Source organism: Rhinoderma darwinii, chromosome 1, assembly GCF_050947455.1.
Source record: "Rhinoderma darwinii isolate aRhiDar2 chromosome 1, aRhiDar2.hap1, whole genome shotgun sequence".
In the NCBI taxonomy this organism is placed as follows: domain Eukaryota; kingdom Metazoa; phylum Chordata; class Amphibia; order Anura; family Rhinodermatidae; genus Rhinoderma; species Rhinoderma darwinii.
Window position 1 is genome coordinate 67,189,527 of NC_134687.1, and position 19,475 is coordinate 67,209,001.

Genomic DNA, 19,475 nt, shown 5'->3' on the forward strand with positions numbered 1-19,475 from the left:
TTCTGGCCAATAGACATTGGAACAAGGGCACACTCGTATAAAAAATTATCTATATACAAGTGATGACCCTTGTCCAACAGTGGGTGAATTAGGTCCCAAACAAGTCTGCCACTTGTATTAAGCATGGGTGGGCATTCTGGGCGGTTGAGCTGGGTGTCCTTTCCCTCGTATACCCTAAAACGATGGGTAAAACCAGTGCTGCTCTCACAAATTTTATATACCTTCATGCCATGTTTAGCCCTCTTAGTGGGTATATACAGCCGATATTTTAGCCTCCCTTTAAATAAAACCAGGGATTCATCCACAGCAACATTTTTATCAGGGGTATATGCCTCTACAAATTTAAACTTGAAATGCACTAAGAGAGTCCTAATTTTAAATAGCCGATCATGGCTGGGGTCACTTGCTGGGGGGGGGGGGGGGGGATTGTGTATTGTCACTAATGGATAAATCTCATTATGGCCTCAAAACGCTTGCGCGTCATCACTGCACAATACAGGGGCATATTGTACAGGACATCCGTCGACCAGTACGATCTTATAGTTGGCTTTTTTACAAGGCCCATGTTCAATACTAGTCCCCAATATTTAAGCATTTCTGCTTTGTCAACTGGGTTCCAGTTGTTTTCCCTGGCATGAAATTAATTGGGGTGAGTTGAAATAAAGTTGTTGGCATATAAATTTGTTTGAATTAGTATTCGATGAATTAAATCTTCTGTAAAGAAGATTTTTTTTAAAAAAATCTCCCTCGCTATATCCTTTGGTGTTGAGGTTAATTCCTGTGGCATGTATGAAATCAGGAATTTGGGGAATAAATGTGGCGGCGGACTGCAAATCAGGGTCACTAGCACTTGTACTGACTTGTACTGCACTAGTACTGGGCTGACTTGCACTAGGCCTGCTCCGCTGTACTTGGGGCTCATCACGGTCGCTACTAGATGATGAGGATGACAATTAAAAAACGCTCCTCACTTTCGCTTGCAGTGTCTGTATCAGAACACATCATCGCATACGCCTACACTGCTGTAAATGTCCGGCGAGCCATTATTTTAGATCCAAATTATATATATATATATATATATATATATATATATATATATATATATATATATAATTTCAACACACACTACGGAATGTGTAACGACAAACCATGAACTACGTACCTTATTAATGCTACACTTATCTAACGCAAACACCAGATCCCTAACGCTACCTATAACACTAAACAATTATAAAATAATTTTTTGACAAACAAAAAAATATATAAAACAGGGGTGGATAAGGGGAATGGTGGGGTCATGGACATTGGGGAGGCAGTGAAGGGGTTAAATTTCTCTGCTTTTTTAACTTTTAGACGATGACAGGGGGATCAAGCAGCACAGCTCTGATCTCCTCAACACCACTGACAGGACTGATCAGAGCCGGCTTTTCCTCCTACCCCACTACGTTTAGTACTAGGATTGGTCAGTAACTGACCAATCATAGCGATCGTGGGGCCGGGACCGTCATGATTGGTCCCTCGACGCCTGACCAAACTGATCAGCTGTCTAGGACAGCTGTCAGCTGTCACTCTGTGTTTACACAGAGTGAGTTTGAAATACTGACGAAAATGAACGTCCTGGTGCAGGAACTAGCACCCGACCAGGACGTTCATTTTTGTCATAGGTCGGAAAGGGTTAATAAGAATCAAGCTTGATCAAGGCACACTGTTAATAATACATTTGTCGCATCGTCGACTGTCTGTGCTCTCCAGAATTAAATCTACTCCAGCCAGGAGCTGGCATAGATTTCCGCCAGTCTCTGGTGTAAAATAAAGTAAATGTGTCGGGCCATGGGTGGCCACGCCCTCTTCTGCTACGCACACGCAGTTTTTTTAAAAGTGTCTAGAGCGGTGAAATCAACCCAAAAGTTTTAAAAAATTAGAAAAAAAAGGAGCAAAATTATGATTTTGGGTTGATCTTCCAACCATTTTATTTGGCACTTGGAGCCCTCGACAATATGTATTCCGCACTAAATTCTGTGACAGTATGACGTCACTTTTACATCACCCATTCAAACATGCAAAAACAACTGTGTTGACTTCAGAGCATGCTGCCTTATTGGTTGCAGGTTTGTTTCAGATTTGCCACATATTTTACCCAATGCAATGCCAAGGGTGAAATCCACCACGAAATCCATGACTAAATGTAACATTTCTGCTCTGAGTAAGACCCTTGTAACGTCCTTGAGTTGTTATATCGTGTTCTGGGAAAGCTGGAAGCCAACTGGTCACTAGGGTTGTTATTTAGAGCATGGTCTGTCTAGTTACGCAGGGACAACCGCTAGGTCATGTTGGCGGTCACCCAACAGATAGCCTAACACCTAAATCAAATTTTTAACAAGTTGACAGAAGATAAGGCAAGGACATATATGGACTAGAAATACATGGATTATAGAAGGAAATGTCCTTTAAACCTTCACTCCAGAATTTTGGACTGGTTTTACCTTTCCAAAAGGTTTTTCATTCCACCTTCATAATCTGAAACCAATTCGAGTCGAGACGCTTTTCAGCAATGCCAAACACACAAAGAACTAACATAACAAGAATAAACTGGTTATACTGGTGAGGCGGAGGAAGGGGTCGCCCACTAACAAGAAACAGGAACTTTTTAGAATATATCAAACTATTGAAACATATCAAGATTGAAAAAGACGACGGAGTGTAAAAACGGGAGCAAAGGATTCCTCGCCGTGATCCATATCAATGACAAGTTCAATAGTTTAATTTAAATTTGTGTCATATCGTGTCCTACATTCCAGCTGCAAATTGATGCAAGTTCGCATAGATTTACATGTATTATGTGTGAGAAGTACTTTAAGTGGATCTGACATTCACACTAGACTGGAGCTTTTACACATCAAATACGGTTTTGAAAGATGATGGGCTTAATGAGAAGGCAAATGTTTTGATTGTCTTTTTTAGGATCACTCTAAAAACACATTGACAAGGGCAAACTTCCCTATGCAGAACATTGCTGACTCTGTCCCTTCCCCTTTTTCACACTACTCAGCAGAAACCGCAGGGATATGAAATAGACAGTATAGTAGAGCCACGTCTATAAGTGTCCATACGGAGCCATCCCTGCATGCCCCAAGCATTGCAACACAGCATGAGTGCAGCCGCTCAATGGGTGAAGTGTCTTATTCGTATTAATTCGTACAACAGTAAAATGGAAATTTGTTGACTATGTCACATGGCGGAAACCAATGGCGCCCAACAAAACACGTTGTGGGGAAGTATTTAAATTCTAGCTCATTTGTACGACAGAAACACTGAAGTGCAGAATGGGTTCTGTCAAGTTTCCGTCATTTTGGCAAACAAAATACCACTGCATTCTGCGCTATTCTGCCCGGCAAACATGACAATCTGCAACACAGCTTAAGTGCAAGGCGTCGGGTTAGTAATATAATTTTAATCATTTGTGCAACACGAAGAACAGAAGCGCCAGACCCACTGCATGACGGATTACGATCACCAAAGCTCTCTCAAAATGAGGTCTCAGCTTTGGACAATAACTACTTGTTAGAAGGGTCCCTTGACAAATAGCTGGTTACCAAATGCCCCCCTGCTGGTACGCCCAGCGATTATCTGTGGGTAACCTGGCAGTAAGGCCTCATGCACACAAACGTATTTTTTTCCTCCCGTAAATACAGGTCCTTTGTCACACGTATTCCACCAGTATTTACGGAGCCATGCCCGTAAATACGGGTCCGGTGTCACCAGTATTCCACCCGTACTTACGGACTTCTATGGGCCTGCCCGTGCCGTAATTACGGCCTGAAATAGGACATGTTCCATATTTTTCAATGGCACGGGCATCTTCCCGTAAGCATACGGGAAGGCACCCGTGGCCAATAGAAGTCTATGGGCCCATAATTACGGGCGTATTTACGTTCATGTGCATGAGGCCTAAGTGTTCAATTTCCCTGCAGCACCACCACAGGGGAAATTAAGCATAACACAGTGCCCATTCAAATCAATGGTTTGTCTGTGTAATGCATCTAAAGTGCGGCCCCCACCGTAACACCTTAACGACCGCCAACACGCTTTTCACGGGGCTCTGACATAAGCTTGTTATGGGTGTCCTGTGTCGGCTAAAGCGGGTGTCCAGTGGTCTAAAGACAGCCAGACACCTACACTGAGCAGCCCCACCCTCTGATCCCTTGTTCATTTTTGGGTGGTCTCCAGACAAGGTTTGATTTATATCGTTGGTCACGTTATATATGGACTTCTATGCTTGTGCTTACGAGTATATATATATATATATATATATATATATATATATATATATATATATATATATATATATGTTGGTTATTGTTCTTATTTATATCGGTGAATACATTTATTAAAGTTGTAAACCATAATAAACACTGTGGCCTTTATCTATGGTGGTTATTTGTGTTTCTCGTTTGGTTGAGCTCGATGGCGGCCGTGATCCCACGTAAGGGCCTGTTCTAGTAGAAGGTACCATAGGAGTTCAAAATCGACTACTATACAGGAATGTGTTACAGAGAACTAATTGTGCGATAGATGAAAGCAAACATCATCCCACACACTGAATCTCAACATCAGACAGTAACCAGACATCAGAATTAGCCTTTTCCTTAAATAGACTGATCACTTCCTGAAAAACATCCCGAAATAGAAACGGCACAGCGTGGTATTGGGGGTGTTTGTTTACATCAGGGGTATGATCGCAGCTGTATCCTGGTACGAACTATCAGCGGTCAATACCATTAAGATATGAAAACACAAACACACAGCAGACATGCACCATCCACAACATCCTTCAGATATCAAACTATAGCTACAGCAAAAAGAACAAAACATAAAGCTCCCTCCTGCCGTCAATGAACGCCATTACAGGACTGGAGTTACATCGCTCACCTTTGTCAATAGTGCTAGGCCTCGTAATTACAGTCCTGTAATAGAACTAATAAATCTATTATGACACAGCAGTAATTGCGTTCAGTGAAATCCGGGAGATAAAGTTACGACACCGGTCTTTAGCTCGGAAAGCGAAGGCTGTTACATTAAGAAACCACTCATTGGTGCCAACTGACTAACCTGGCTCTGCACCCTGCAACTGAAAGCATGTATTCTGCCAGGGAGCTGGTAAACTAATCAGCACCCACAGTGCGGCACCCATCAAGGGACATCAATGTTTCCACAGATAATAGAGGCAGCAGCAGCAGAAAAAGCCTTCATATCATAAAACAGTTTCCCGTAAAACAAAATTCACACTGCTCATTCCCAACAGATCCAGTGTGAAAAGTTTTCCATGCACAGATCTTTCTGTAACCCTTTAATGACCAGGCCATTTTTTCATTTTTGTTTTTCCCTTTTCACTTTTCAGGAGCCATAACTTTTTTTTCTTTTTTTTGTAATTTTTGGATGGCACCGTTTATAAAGCTATGCAAACCTTTGAATGGTATTTTTTTTTTTAATTATAAAAAGGTCAGTGTGATTGGTGCAACTTTATAGTTTTTATTAAAAATAATTTTTACTTTTTGATATACAGCTTCTATTGTATCCTGTATAAAGAGCAGCTGTATCGTTCGCAAAATTATGCTCCCGTCAGGTCAATGGACTGACGGCTTCAGTGATAGCGGGTCCTACGTGTTATCCATCACATCTAAGATCATAACTTAGATGTGATCGATCACAGGTGGATCCTGCGTGTCAGAGACCCACCGACACTGAACCAATCAGGTCTGCAAGACTGACGGATTCAAGTCATAGCGAACGCTACAGCTGCTGTGTGTGTAGAGAATACAGAGCAGCTGTATCTCAAAAAATAAAAATAATTTAATAAAGACTATTTATAAAGTTGCACCCATCACACCAACTGTCCTTTTTAGAATAAAAAAAAAAAAAAAAACTCCATTCAAAAGGCTTACATAGCCTTTAATTTACCATATATCATCAATTTCTAGGCACACTGCCCCCCACATAGCATACCATGTACGGTGAAATATAGAAAAATTATTTCGGAAGGGGAAATAAAAAAAAAAAATAGCAACGTCCACATTGTTTTTGGTTGTTTTTTTACAGCGTTTACCCTGCGGTATAAAGGACGTTAACTTTATTTTGCGGTTCAGGTTTAAAAAATGTCGACCTTAATTTTATCTAGCGTGTGGGTGTATTCGTGCAGATAGGAGATGCTTTTAATCTCTTGGATATAGCATTGAAGGTAAATAAGCACGAATCAGAGTTAGGCTATGTTCTCACACAGTTTTTTGACGAGTTTTGATGCGGAAACTGCGGCACAAAAATAGTGACAAACGGCCCTAAAATACCTCCCATTGATTTCAATGGGAGGCGGGGGCGGTTTTCTCCCGCGAGCGGTAAAACCGTCTCGCGGGAGAAAGAAGGGACATGTCCTATCTTCGGGCGTTAACGCCTCCGACCTTCCTTTGACTTCAATGGGAGGCAGAGAAAGCGTATTTCGCTGCATTTTATGCCCGCGGCGCTCAATGGCCGCGGGCGAAAAATGCAGCGAAAATCGGCGTGCAGGGAGAGGAAAATCTGCCTCAAACTTCCAAACGAAATTTTGAGGCAGAAATTCCGCCTGCAAAAAAACTCAGTGTGAACATAGCCTTAGATATTCTTTTGAATGGAAGCAAATATATTTTTGTTTCCAAAGTCACGTTGTTTAGACAAAACGTGAAAATGAACATATGTAGATAAACGTATCATCACAGCTAGAGTCCATAGAATATTCCGGTCAGGTTTCTTTTTCTGCTCCAATAAATCCTGGGCCGAATAGCAGAGACCACACGTGAAGGATTGGCGTCAAGCAATGATTGAGAAAGGAGGCGCTCAAACGAAATGTCGCACAGGTGCCGTCAGACGCCAATCCTCCACGGATGGTCTCTGCTATTCAGCCCATGGCTTACCTGAGCAGAAAAAGAAACCTGACCGGAATACTCCATGGACTCTAGACAAAACAAACACATAAAGATAAATGTATCATCACAGCTAAACACATGACTTTGGATTCAAATATATTTTCATTTCCATTCAAAATAATATCTATCTCTGAATCGTGCTTATTTACCTTCAACTTTATTCTGTGGGTCATTACGATTATGGCAATACCAAATTTATATCGTTATTTTCACGTTTTACTACTTTTACATAATAGAAATATTTTATTAAGAAAAAATTGTTGTGTTGCCATATTCTGAGAGCCGTAACTTTTTTTTTAGTTCTCAGTTGATGGAGCGGTAGGAGGGCTTATTTTTTGCGGGGTGAGATATAGTTTTTTATTGAAACCATTTTGCCACATACGACTTTTTGATCACTTTTTATTCCGTTTTTTGGGTTAGACGAAGTGACCAAAAAAAGCAGTTCTGGCCCTTTTATTTTCAAGGTGTTCATCGAACGAGTTAAATAATGTTATTTTCTAATAGTTCAGAATTTTAACCCCTTAAGGACGCAGCCTTGTTTTGGCCTTAAGGCTCAGAGCCCATTTTTCAAATCTGACATATTTCACTTTATGTGGTAATAACGTTGGAATGCTTAAACCTATCCAAGCGATTCTGAGATTGTTTTCTCGTGACACATTGGGCTTTATGTTAGTGGTAAAATTTGGACGATATATTCAGTGTTTATTGTTGAAATATTGCAAAATTTAGGGAAAAGTTATAAAAAAAATAGCATTTTTCAGAATTTAAATGCATCTGCTTGTAAAACAGACGGTTATACCACCCAAAATAGTTACTAGTTCACATTTCCCATATGTCTACTTTAGATTGGCATCGTTTTTTGAACATTATTTTATTTTTCTTGGACGTTACAAGGCTTAGAACATAAACAGTAATTTCTCTTTTTTTTAAGAAAATTTCAAAAGCCTTTTTTTTAAGGTACCTCTTGAGTTCTGAAGTGGCTTTGAGGGGCCTATGTATTAGAAACCATGATAAAACACCCCATTTTAAAAACTAGACCCCTCAAAGTATTCAAAACAGCATTTAGAAAGTTTTTTAACCCTTCAGGCATTTCACAGGAATTAAAGCAAAGTGGAGGTGAAATTTGCAATTTTCATTTTTCTTGCTGAATTTCAATTTTATTCAATTTTTTTTTTGTGTAACACGGAAGGTTTTACCAGAGAAACACTACTAAATATGTATTGTCCAGATTCTGCAGTTTTTAGAAATGTCCCACATGTGGCCCTACTGCGCTCGTGGACTAAAACTCAAGCCCCAGAAGCAAAGAAGGACCTAGTGCATTTTGAGGCCCCTTTTTTATTAGAATATATTTTAGGCAGCATTCCAGGTTTGAAGAGGTGTTGAGGTGCCAAATCAGTAGGAATCCCCCAAAAGTGACCCTATTTTGGAAACTACACACCTCAAGGAATTAATTTATGGCTGTTATCATTTTGACCACACAGATTTTTCACAGCACCTATTTTAATTGGGCTGTGAAATTAAAAAAATGAATTTTTTTCCAATAAGATGTAATTTATGATCAAAATTTTCTATTTTCACAGGGAACAAAATACCCCATTTTGTTGCCCAATTTGTCCTGAGTGCGGCAATACCCCATTTGTGGCGATAAACTGCCGTTTGGGCCCATGGGAGGGCTCAGAAGGAAAGGAGCGCTATGTGTTTGTTGGAGTCCAGATTTTGCTGGATTGGTTTTCGGGTGCCATGTCGCATTTGCAGAGTCCCAGAGGTATCAAAGCAATGGAAACCCACCAGAAGTAACCCCATTTTGGAAACTACACCCTTCAAACAATTCATTTATGGGTAATGTGACTATTTAGACCCCATAGTTTCTTCACAGAACTTATTTGAATTGGGCTGGGAATTTTAAAAAAAATAATTTCACAATAATATGTAGTTTTAGCTCAAAATTGCTAATTTTCACAAGAAATAAAATACCCCATTCTGTTGCCCAATTTGTCCTGAGTGCGGCAGTACCCCATTTGTGTTGATAAACTGCCGTTTGGGCCCATGAGAGGGCTCAGAAGGAAAGGACCACCATTTGGCCTACTGGGGATTTTTTGGTGCAAAGTCATGTATGCAGTAGCCCCTGAGGTACCAGTACAGTTGAAACCCCCAAGAAGTGACCCCGTTTTAAAAACTACAACCTTGAGGCATTCATCTAGAGGTGTAGTGAGCATTTTGACCGGAGACATACACCCCATAAACTGTAATGTGGGTTCTCACGGGTATGTCAATACCCTACATGTGGCTGTAATCCGCTGCCTAGGCACGCAGCAGGGCTCAGAGGGGAAAGACGAGGGGGGATAAGCTGTGCCGGGTGCATCAGGGCAAGTAAAACTGGGGTAGATTAAAAATCATGAGATGTATGATAAATTTTGAAGCACTCTTTCATACGGAGCCTTAGTTTTTCGGGACACGTGTCACATTGATATATTGTGTCCTTCCTTATCCCCCTCTTATAGCAGACTTTGTACCTCTTTTGACTTTTTTCTTTCTTGCCAGTTTGGGGAACTTCTCCTGGAAAGTGTTGCTCTGGTACGATGCGTGTGGCCTCGCCTCCAGAAGTACTGGGTGCCCCCCCCCCTTCTTGGTCCATAAAAATTAGTTTCTTGATAACCACCTCTTGAAATTCCAGGAAAATTCCCATCTGGCCTGTACATCGATGTAGCACGTACGCGTTGTACAATGCCATCTGTATGATGTGCCCGGCCAGCTTCTTATACCACACCGCATAGCGCTGTAGGGCTTCAGGGCTTGATCTGACAAGTCCACCCCTCTCATGTACCTATAGTAGTCCAGGATGCAGTCTGGTTTGGGGGTCTCTGTACTGGTACCTCGTACAGGTACATGGGTACTGGTGTGACATCTCTCTTGTCCTTGTACTTGACACACAATATGTTGCTGCTGGATTGTGCCCTGCTCTCACCCCTTCTGAGCGTTTGCCCTACAGAGTCTTAGGGAGGCCTCTCAGATTTCTTCTAGCAGTGCCGCATGCCGCAGGACTTCTGGAAGCGAGGCAGTTGAAGAGTGGGACGCTGGTATAAAAATTATCCAGGTAGAGGTGGTAACCCTGGTCCAGCAGTGGGTGCACCAAATCCCACACAATTTTTGCATTAACTCCCAGTAAGGGGGGGGGGCATTCTGGGGGCTGAATACTGGTGTCCTTCCCTTCATATATCCTAAATTTGTATGTATACCCTGATGCTCTCGCAGCTTATACATCTTTACGCCATACCTTGCCCTCTTACCCGGCAGGTACTGGCGGAATTGAACCCTCCCTTTAAAATGTACCAGGGACTCATCAATAGAAATACACGTCTCGGGGGTGTATGCTTGGGAAAACCGGGCACTGAAACGGTCTAATAGGGGTTTACATTTATACAAACGGTCAAACCTGGGGTCATCTCGGGATGGGCACGGCTTTTTATCAGTATAATGTAAGGAGCGAAGTATTGCCTCATTTATTTATTTTTTTAGGTTCAAGTTCAGTTCTGAAGTTGCTTTGAGGGGCCTATATATTAGAAACCCCAATCAAACACCCCATTTTAGAAACTAGACCCCTCAAAGTATTCACAACAGCATTTAGAAAGTTTATGAACCCTTTAGGTGTTTCACAGGAATTTTGAGCAAAGTAGAGGTGAAATCTACTTTTTTTTTTGTCAGAAAATCCTTTTTATACCATTTTTTTTTTATAACACAAAAGGTTTTATCAGAGAAACGCAACTTAATACTTATTGCCCAGATTCTGCAGTTTAGAGAAATATCCCACATGTGGCCCTAGTGCGGTAATGGACTGAAGCGCCGGCCTCCGAAGCAAAGGAGCACCTAGTGGATTTTGAGCCCTCCTTTTTATTAGGCACCATGTCCGGTTTGAAGAGGTCTTGTGGTGCCAAAACAGTGGAAACCCCCCAAAAGTGACCCCATTTTGGAAACTAGACCCCTTGAGGAATTCATTGTCAGGACCCACTAGGCTTCCGTCTATGGCATAGCCGGACGCCATTGTTTGGTGTCCGGTTGCCATAGTCACCATCGCCGGCCGCTATCGTGTAGCAGGCCGGCGATGGCAGCTTAACCCCTAAAAAGCCGTGATCGCTATTGAACACGGCTTTTCAGGGGTTAATCAGCGGGGACACAGCGATCGGTCCCCGCTGTAGGAGCTGTGACAGCTGCTGTACGAGACAGCAGCTGTCACAGCTCCTGTATGTGTCGGGAGGACGGCCGAAACGGCCGTTACTCCCGAGACGTACTATTCCGTCATGGAGCGCGAACAGGGCACTTACCATGACGTAATAGTACGTCAAGGAGCGTTAAGGGGTTAAAGGACACGGCAATACCAATTATCTGTCTGTTTTTTATTTTTTACAATGACTTTTAAAGAAAATGGGGAAAAGTTTTTTTTTAACTTTTAATATTTTCTTGTATATTGAAAAAAAAACACAACTTTATTTTACGGTTTTCTTTAGCCCCCTAGGGCACTTGAACTAGCGATCTTTGGATCGCTTGCACAACATACAGTGTAACATCCCTCTCCTTAGGGTAGAAAAGAAGTTAGATCTTGAAACTTATTTTACCCACTGGCTTTTTAAGGACAAAGGCGTTTGCTCATTCCAGGCTAAAAGTCTGAACTCAGAGTTAGCACCATACCACATAAACCTCATTATAAGGACACTACACCAAGGTCTCTAGAGAACAGAGAAGATCTTAGATTGCCACAGAACTACTTCTCAAAAATCTCCCAGTGGCACCTCAGCGACATGGTGTCTTAGCGCAACAAAAGTGCAAAATTACTACAACCACACCATGATTTGGATGTTTTCTTATAGGGAAAAAAGAGCCATGTTGGAATTCCTATTACGGTCACTTTTTTCCATAGGAAATTATGGACGTTGCAAAGTGGTCATCCCATGGTTTTACCATGACTAGCGGGAGATGTCGTGTCACCTTACCTGAAACTGCAATAGTAATAGGTAAAGACCAGAGGCTATGGAGTCAAGATGCCCAACAATGACTACTACCGCCTAACTATTGACTGCCAGTTACACTGCATGGCACAGCTAGGCCTTACCAGACCATACACTTGGCAGAATGGGTTTATCACCATATGAAAAGTTACACTTTTGCCATAATCCCTACGGATGGAAGTGTATATTTTTCTGCAGTTGATTGGTAGTAAGGAAAAGCTAAATAGTCATTGCTAATAGGCGAAAGTATAGTGTCAGACAGGGACAACGAAATGCCATGAAAATGTTCTGCCCAATATGCTGATGAATACTGTAACAAATATACATAAAGCAATATGTAGGGATCATGCCAAGAAATAAAGAGAGTCTTATCACTGGGAACATGTACCACTCTTCTAAATCTCTTTTCATTTGCATTCAGCAAAATACGCCTTTAAATTTCCAATCATGCTGAGAATTTTATTTTTAACACTTTAACACCTCAGCTTGTCATGTGCCAGAGAACGTGTAACTGGAGCACTTATATAATTGGTGCGACTTAGCACCTAGAACTATTTTTTCTTCATAATATCCAGCATGAGCAGAGATAAATTATTATTATACGACGCTGCAGGGTATGGACATTATGGAGTAGATGGCATAACCTTTCCTGCATCTGTCTACCATGGTTTAATACTCCCACAGCACTGGCGGCAGCATCTCCTCATGTAAAGCGCGGCATCTATATAATACTATTATTTTCCAGTCTGCAATCATCAAGCTGTGTAAAGGAAGCGACAGTGGCGACCCGAGTCCAGAGGAAGCGACAGTGGCGACCCGAGTCCAGAGGAAGCGACAGTGGCGACCCGAGTCCAGAGGAAGCGACAGTGGCGACCCGAGTCCAGAGGAAGCGACAGTGGCGACCCGAGTCCAGAGGAAGCGACAGTGGCGACCCGAGTCCAGAGGAAGCGACAGTGGCGACCCGAGTCCAGAGGAAGCGACAGTGGCGACCCGAGTCCAGAGGAAGCGACAGTGGCGACCCGAGTCCAGAGGAAGCGACAGTGGCGACCCGAGTCCAGAGGAAGCGACAGTGGCGACCCGAGTCCAGAGGAAGCGACAGTGGCGACCCGAGTCCAGAGGAAGCGACAGTGGCGACCCGAGTCCAGAGGAAGCGACAGTGGCGACCCGAGTCCAGAGGAAGCGACAGTGGCGACCCGAGTCCAGAGGAAGCGACAGTGGCGACCCGAGTCCAGAGGAAGCGACAGTGGCGACCCGAGTCCAGAGGAAGCGACAGTGGCGACCCGAGTCCAGAGGAAGCGACAGTGGCGACCCGAGTCCAGAGGAAGCGACAGTGGCGACCCGAGTCCAGAGGAAGCGACAGTGGCGACCCGAGTCCAGAGGAAGCGACAGTGGCGACCCGAGTCCAGAGGAAGCGACAGTGGCGACCCGAGTCCAGAGGAAGCGACAGTGGCGACCCGAGTCCAGAGGAAGCGACAGTGGCGACCCGAGTCCAGAGGAAGCGACAGTGGCGACCCGAGTCCAGAGGAAGCGACAGTGGCGACCCGAGTCCAGAGGAAGCGACAGTGGCGACCCGAGTCCAGAGGAAGCGACAGTGGCGACCCGAGTCCAGAGGAAGCGACAGTGGCGACCCGAGTCCAGAGGAAGCGACAGTGGCGACCCGAGTCCAGAGGAAGCGACAGTGGCGACCCGAGTCCAGAGGAAGCGACAGTGGCGACCCGAGTCCAGAGGAAGCGACAGTGGCGACCCGAGTCCAGAGGAAGCGACAGTGGCGACCCGAGTCCAGAGGAAGCGACAGTGGCGACCCGAGTCCAGAGGAAGCGACAGTGGCGACCCGAGTCCAGAGGAAGCGACAGTGGCGACCCGAGTCCAGAGGAAGCGACAGTGGCGACCCGAGTCCAGAGGAAGCGACAGTGGCGACCCGAGTCCAGAGGAAGCGACAGTGGCGACCCGAGTCCAGAGGAAGCGACAGTGGCGACCCGAGTCCAGAGGAAGCGACAGTGGCGACCCGAGTCCAGAGGAAGCGACAGTGGCGACCCGAGTCCAGAGGAAGCGACAGTGGCGACCCGAGTCCAGAGGAAGCGACAGTGGCGACCCGAGTCCAGAGGAAGCGACAGTGGCGACCCGAGTCCAGAGGAAGCGACAGTGGCGACCCGAGTCCAGAGGAAGCGACAGTGGCGACCCGAGTCCAGAGGAAGCGACAGTGGCGACCCGAGTCCAGAGGAAGCGACAGTGGCGACCCGAGTCCAGAGGAAGCGACAGTGGCGACCCGAGTCCAGAGGAAGCGACAGTGGCGACCCGAGTCCAGAGGAAGCGACAGTGGCGACCCGAGTCCAGAGGAAGCGACAGTGGCGACCCGAGTCCAGAGGAAGCGACAGTGGCGACCCGAGTCCAGAGGAAGCGACAGTGGCGACCCGAGTCCAGAGGAAGCGACAGTGGCGACCCGAGTCCAGAGGAAGCGACAGTGGCGACCCGAGTCCAGAGGAAGAGACAGTGGCGACCCGAGTCCAGAGGAAGAGACAGTGGCGACCCGAGTCCAGAGGAAGAGACAGTGGCGACCTGAGTCCAGAGGAAGCACACCGTCTCCTATATTATCCCTCCAATGTAGTTCACTCACTGATCCAAACCACCTGCATCCATTTTCCGAGGCCTCGGTAGACTCACGCCTACGCTCCAGGTTGGCATGGACTGGCCGTATAGAACACATGATAATAAAGATGTTCACAATTAGAATCACAGTTCCAATAACATTTGTCATCTTTGTGTTTGTAAGTGAACTGGACCTTGCTCTGCATTATACTCCAAATACTCAGACATGAGCCATTGAAAGTACAGGGACCTAGGGGTTAATCTAACAGTCGTGACATTTGAGACGTTTAACCCCTTAGATGCTGCGGTCAAGTGACCATGGCATATAAGAGGTTTACAGAGGGAGGGGGCTCCCCCTGTCACTGATCGGTGGCCTGCGAATGCGATCGCCTAGTAAAGGCCCCTAGGCCATATGCCTATTAGGCCATGCCAGACATCATATAAGCGATCAAAAGATCACATAGTGAAGTCCACTAGTGGGACTAAGAAAAAGAATTAATGTGAATTAGAATTGTAAAAAAAAACAAAAAAAAAAAAACAGTGCGCAGTGAAAAAAAAACATTTCCATAAAAAGTGGTTATATTTTGTCAGAGTGTGTATAAAAAATAAAAAAATACGTTATCGTCACGATCATAACAACCCGAACAATAAAGTTAACATGTTATTTAAAGCACAAGGTGAACACCGCAAAAAACAAACTGTGGAATTGTTTTTCTTTCCCCATCTCTTACTTAAAAAAAAAAAAAAAAGTTTATAAAAAGCTCCCATGTGCCCCAAATCGGTACCAATGAAAACGACATCTCGTCTCGCAAAGGACAAGCCCTCATATGGCTACAGCGACGGAAAAATAAAAAAATATAAGTTATGACTCTTGAAATGCTGCATTGCAAAAATGAATTACTTTCTTTTAAATAAAAAAAAGTTGTTTTTTGTGTAAAAGTAGTAAAACGCGAAAAAAACCTATACATGTGGAAATGCCATAATTATACGAACCGATAGAATAAAAGGAACACATTATTTACACCATACAGTCAACGGCGTAAATTTAAACCGCAAAATAAATGGCAAAATTGCTGTTTAATTTCTACCCCATCCTCGCCCCCCCCCCACCACCAAAAAAAACGTTAATAAACTAAAGTTTCAACAAAATAGTGCCACTGAAAAATAAAAAAAGTTATGACTTTATGAATCAAACAATGAAAAAACTGAAAAAAATTGCTTGGTCATTAAGGGCCAAAAGAGGCTGGTCATTATAAGATTAAGTAGGGCGCGCACTATACAGACCCCATGTTTCTAAGTACCACATGAATGTGCCAGTTGGGGGCACAGCGGGAGAGTATCTCTGCCTCAGTGATTAAGCATCGGCTAGAGTTCTTATAGTGCTACAGAAGTGGAAATAAAAACCCACAAACTCTTGGCCTGTAGAGGTCCCTGTACCAGCAGAGCCTCGTGTCACGTGCGGCTTACTGGGGGTCTATGGTTTGATATAAATAAGTAAAGTACTGCTCACACTTCCCAACATGTCCTGCACAGGTCTAGCACTGCAGTTCAGCTTCATTCACTTAAAAAAAATGAGCTGCAATACCAGACACAGCCCATGAACAAGAGTGGTGCTGTTCAAACTTTGGTGGAGAGAACGCTGTTGCCGGTTGGTGAATTGTTACAAGTGGCTCGTCCATAGAGGCTGCTCCATGAGAGGGAGGTTAGAGAAATCCCTACCCCGTCGCTTTAACTACAAGCACAACTCTCCTCTCCGCCTTTGTACTGGAGATCAGCTCTTCAGTATAGAATTGTAACAATTGGGGAGACTTATGAAAACTAATGAAGCAGCTACACATAGCAGCCAATCCCATTACAGCTTTTATTATGCGAAGGCCCTAAAAAATAAGAGCTGGAATCTGATTGGTTGCTCCGGACAACTGCTCCGCTGTTCCCTGCACTAGTTTTGATAAATCTCCACAAGTGGCGTTATCGTAGCGCTGTTTATACCTACAGAAAACCCTCACAGGATCTTAAGAAAAAACCCTCCCCTTATTATATCAAGCCGTGTTATAAGCGCAGCCAAGACGTGATACACTGCAGTATCAAATACCAATCAGTGATGTGGAGTCAGCCGGCAGAGAGATAAGGAGCGCCAGCCCTGGATTCACTATGACACAGGAATCTGAGGCGTCATAGGAATAAATCATTAACACCATAGGAAGCAATTTCTAGTGACCTACGAACGACATACACATGATCACTACACGAACAGCAACTGGAATACAGGGTCTAGTATAATGAAGCAAATAGCCATCAATACATCACCCTATAGCCGTCTCCGGCAGTGACATAACAGAGCACGCACGTCACATTACATCTTCCCATAATAGTATTCAGCTCAAGTAACTCTCAATAGACATCCCCATATGTAGCAGAGCTGATTTGGTCATAGAAGTGCTTTGTGATAACTGACGCATGCATAAGGTTTACCTGCAATCTTATGGGAAACCACCAATACATCATGGTGGTATCACTGTGCAAATTAACACTTTCAGCTCTGCTGTATTTGATGACACCAGTTGCAGCAGGGCTCTTGGGGGGGGGGGGGGTCACAGGTGCAGCAAGGTGGAGTTTGTCACTTGGCACAGTCAACATGACATATTGGTAGTTTCACTTAGGGTTTGTCCACATAACAGAATTGCTGCAGGAAATTTTTGCAGCAATTCCACAGAAAGTAGCGGAGATTCCGCTGTGGAAAAACCGCACCATTTTCTGCGTTTTTTTACTGCAGAAAATGGTGCCGATTTTGCTGCGTTTTTCTCAATGATGTGAGATGGTGACATCTCCTCTGAAAAACGCAGCAGTTCAGTCCACTTTCCGCATCGCAGGTGAATTTCTGGTCGGAAGTTTTCCGCAGCGTGTGGGTAAGATTTGTTAAATCTCACCCCCTTTGCTGCTACTGTATTCAGCTGTGTATTTTCCATACCGGACGGAAAATGCACAGCAATCCCGCCACGTGTGGACAGGCCCTTATGGTGCAACTGAGCTGTGTTTGTCATCTGTACATCTAGTTTTGTAGATTACAGGATGAAAGGCTTTGAGCTGTGACGTTGTAGTCATTTAGACCAACAGTAAAAGGCAATAAGTATACAGCAAGTAAGATAATCCTTCATACAGTACTCACCCCCCGCCCTAGAGCGTAAGTCAGCCACGGTGGTCTGGACAGTGGACATGATGCCCCTCAGTCTTTGCGACACTCAAAATGTTATCTGAAAAAAAACACAAAACACCAAAACAAATTATGTAACTATAACAAGACGGCTACATCACATAAATATGTAGCAAGATCTTCTGATGTCGTATGAAGAATAAGGATCACACCTGAATGAATAGAAAGAAGGGCTGAGCACAGAAGACGAGAAGAGTCAGTATAGGAAGGACGAGAAGAGTCAGTATAGGAAGGACGGAGAAGAGTCAGTATAGGAAGGACGGAGAAGAGTCAGTATAGGAAGGACGGAGAAGAGTCAGTATAGGAAGGACGGAGAAGAGTCAGTATAGGAAGGACGGAGAAGAGTCAGTATAGGAAGGACGGAGAAGAGTCAGTATAGGAAGGACGGAGAAGAGTCAGTATAGGAAGGACGGAGAAGAGTCAGTATAGGAAGGACGGAGAAGAGTCAGTATAGGAAGGACGGAGAAGAGTCAGTATAGGAAGGACGAGAAGTTTAATAGGATAGAAAAAAACATGCAATGGAAAAACAACATAATTACAGGAGTATCAATAAAAAGGGAGGAGGAAATGTCACACCAGAAAGTGACTGAAGGAGAAGTGAAGATGAGTGAGGTGATGGCGAGAGGGGCACCGGTGAAATGGGACTACAGGAACACTGGACTGAGCGGGATTTAAAGGGCTGGTTGGAGTGGGACATCAGGAAATGCTGGGGGGGGGGGTCAATGATAGGGTTAATGAGCAGGTCTGCAATTTGAGATGGGCCATTAGTAAATCTGACCACGACTATAAATGATCTGGTATATAGAGAATTGGGTGAAGAATTTTGGCGATGGACTAGCCATGGCAATACATTTTTTGGGATAATATAAACAATTAAGCGTAATAACGACTAAAGCGATGTCACAGACACGCCATCACATTCTTGTAGGATCAACGTAAATTATCGATCACGTCAAGAAAATAATTAGCGATCAATCAAAGGAGGCAAAGCCAGATAATTCCTCCTATTGATTTGAATGGACTGTATCCGATCTACGGGTTACCAGAGACGCAATGATTATCGCAATCCGTCACATTGGGTGGGAAATAGTTATGTCTGTGCAGGGGAAGTGTGAATGGGAGACAGGAGCACCGCCGTATGAATGAATACACATGATCTCAAATGGGAAATGGGGGGGGGGTCTTAGTACCAGATGAGCAGGGCCGTTGATCTGGATGTGGCCACTGTCACTTCACGGCTCCAGGGCATCCGGCACAGCGAACCCTCCGCAGTCCATCAGTATTTACCTCCTCCAGCCCCGCTCAGGGCGATTCTTCGTGTCACAAATGTCGTTACCTATTTATTTACAGGCGTAGCCTACTACCCCGGCTCCGCCAGACAGCGCCACGGAACTCGTCCTCCTCCCGGCTGCTCCGAGCACTACTGAAGACAGAGCAGTCTGGCCGCCCGCTCCCTGCTAGGAATGTACCATTCAACAGAAAGGGGGAGGAGACGTCACCGGCAGTGAAGAAATGAATGAAGAAGCTGGGTTGAGGCGCTCTGTCGCGATATAAAGGAAGAATAATGGACATAATATAATAATTTTTTTTCATGTGAGACGTAGATGTGAGCCATAAAGCAATAAAGCCATAAAGCAATGCTGTCTCATGATAGGTCACCCCTGTATTGGTCGAGGTTGGGGGCGCCCTGTTTCTGAATCGCGGTCAGTAGCAGTCACACAGCGG

The 19,475-nt window shown here is 44.3% G+C and overlaps 1 protein-coding gene across 5 annotated transcripts in view; it reads right to left on the reverse strand.

The window, feature by feature from the left end:
- The window catches only part of ATP8A1 (ATPase phospholipid transporting 8A1), a 219,830-nt gene extending 200,609 nt beyond the window's left edge, over positions 1 to 19,221 (reverse strand). For 4 of the 5 annotated variants that reach the window (XM_075859464.1, XM_075859449.1, XM_075859471.1 and 1 more), the window contains exons 1-2: positions 18,941 to 19,220; positions 17,706 to 17,790 (exon numbers count right to left, since the gene is read on the reverse strand). In XM_075859464.1, coding sequence (XP_075715579.1) covers positions 17,706 to 17,754 — 49 coding nt within the window. In that variant the 5' untranslated portion in view covers positions 17,755 to 17,790; positions 18,941 to 19,220. Of the gene's footprint in view, positions 1 to 17,705; positions 17,791 to 18,940 lie in introns of all 5 variants that reach the window. The other variant, XM_075859460.1, reaches the window with a different exon arrangement.
- Positions 19,222 to 19,475: the final 254 nt, after the last annotated feature.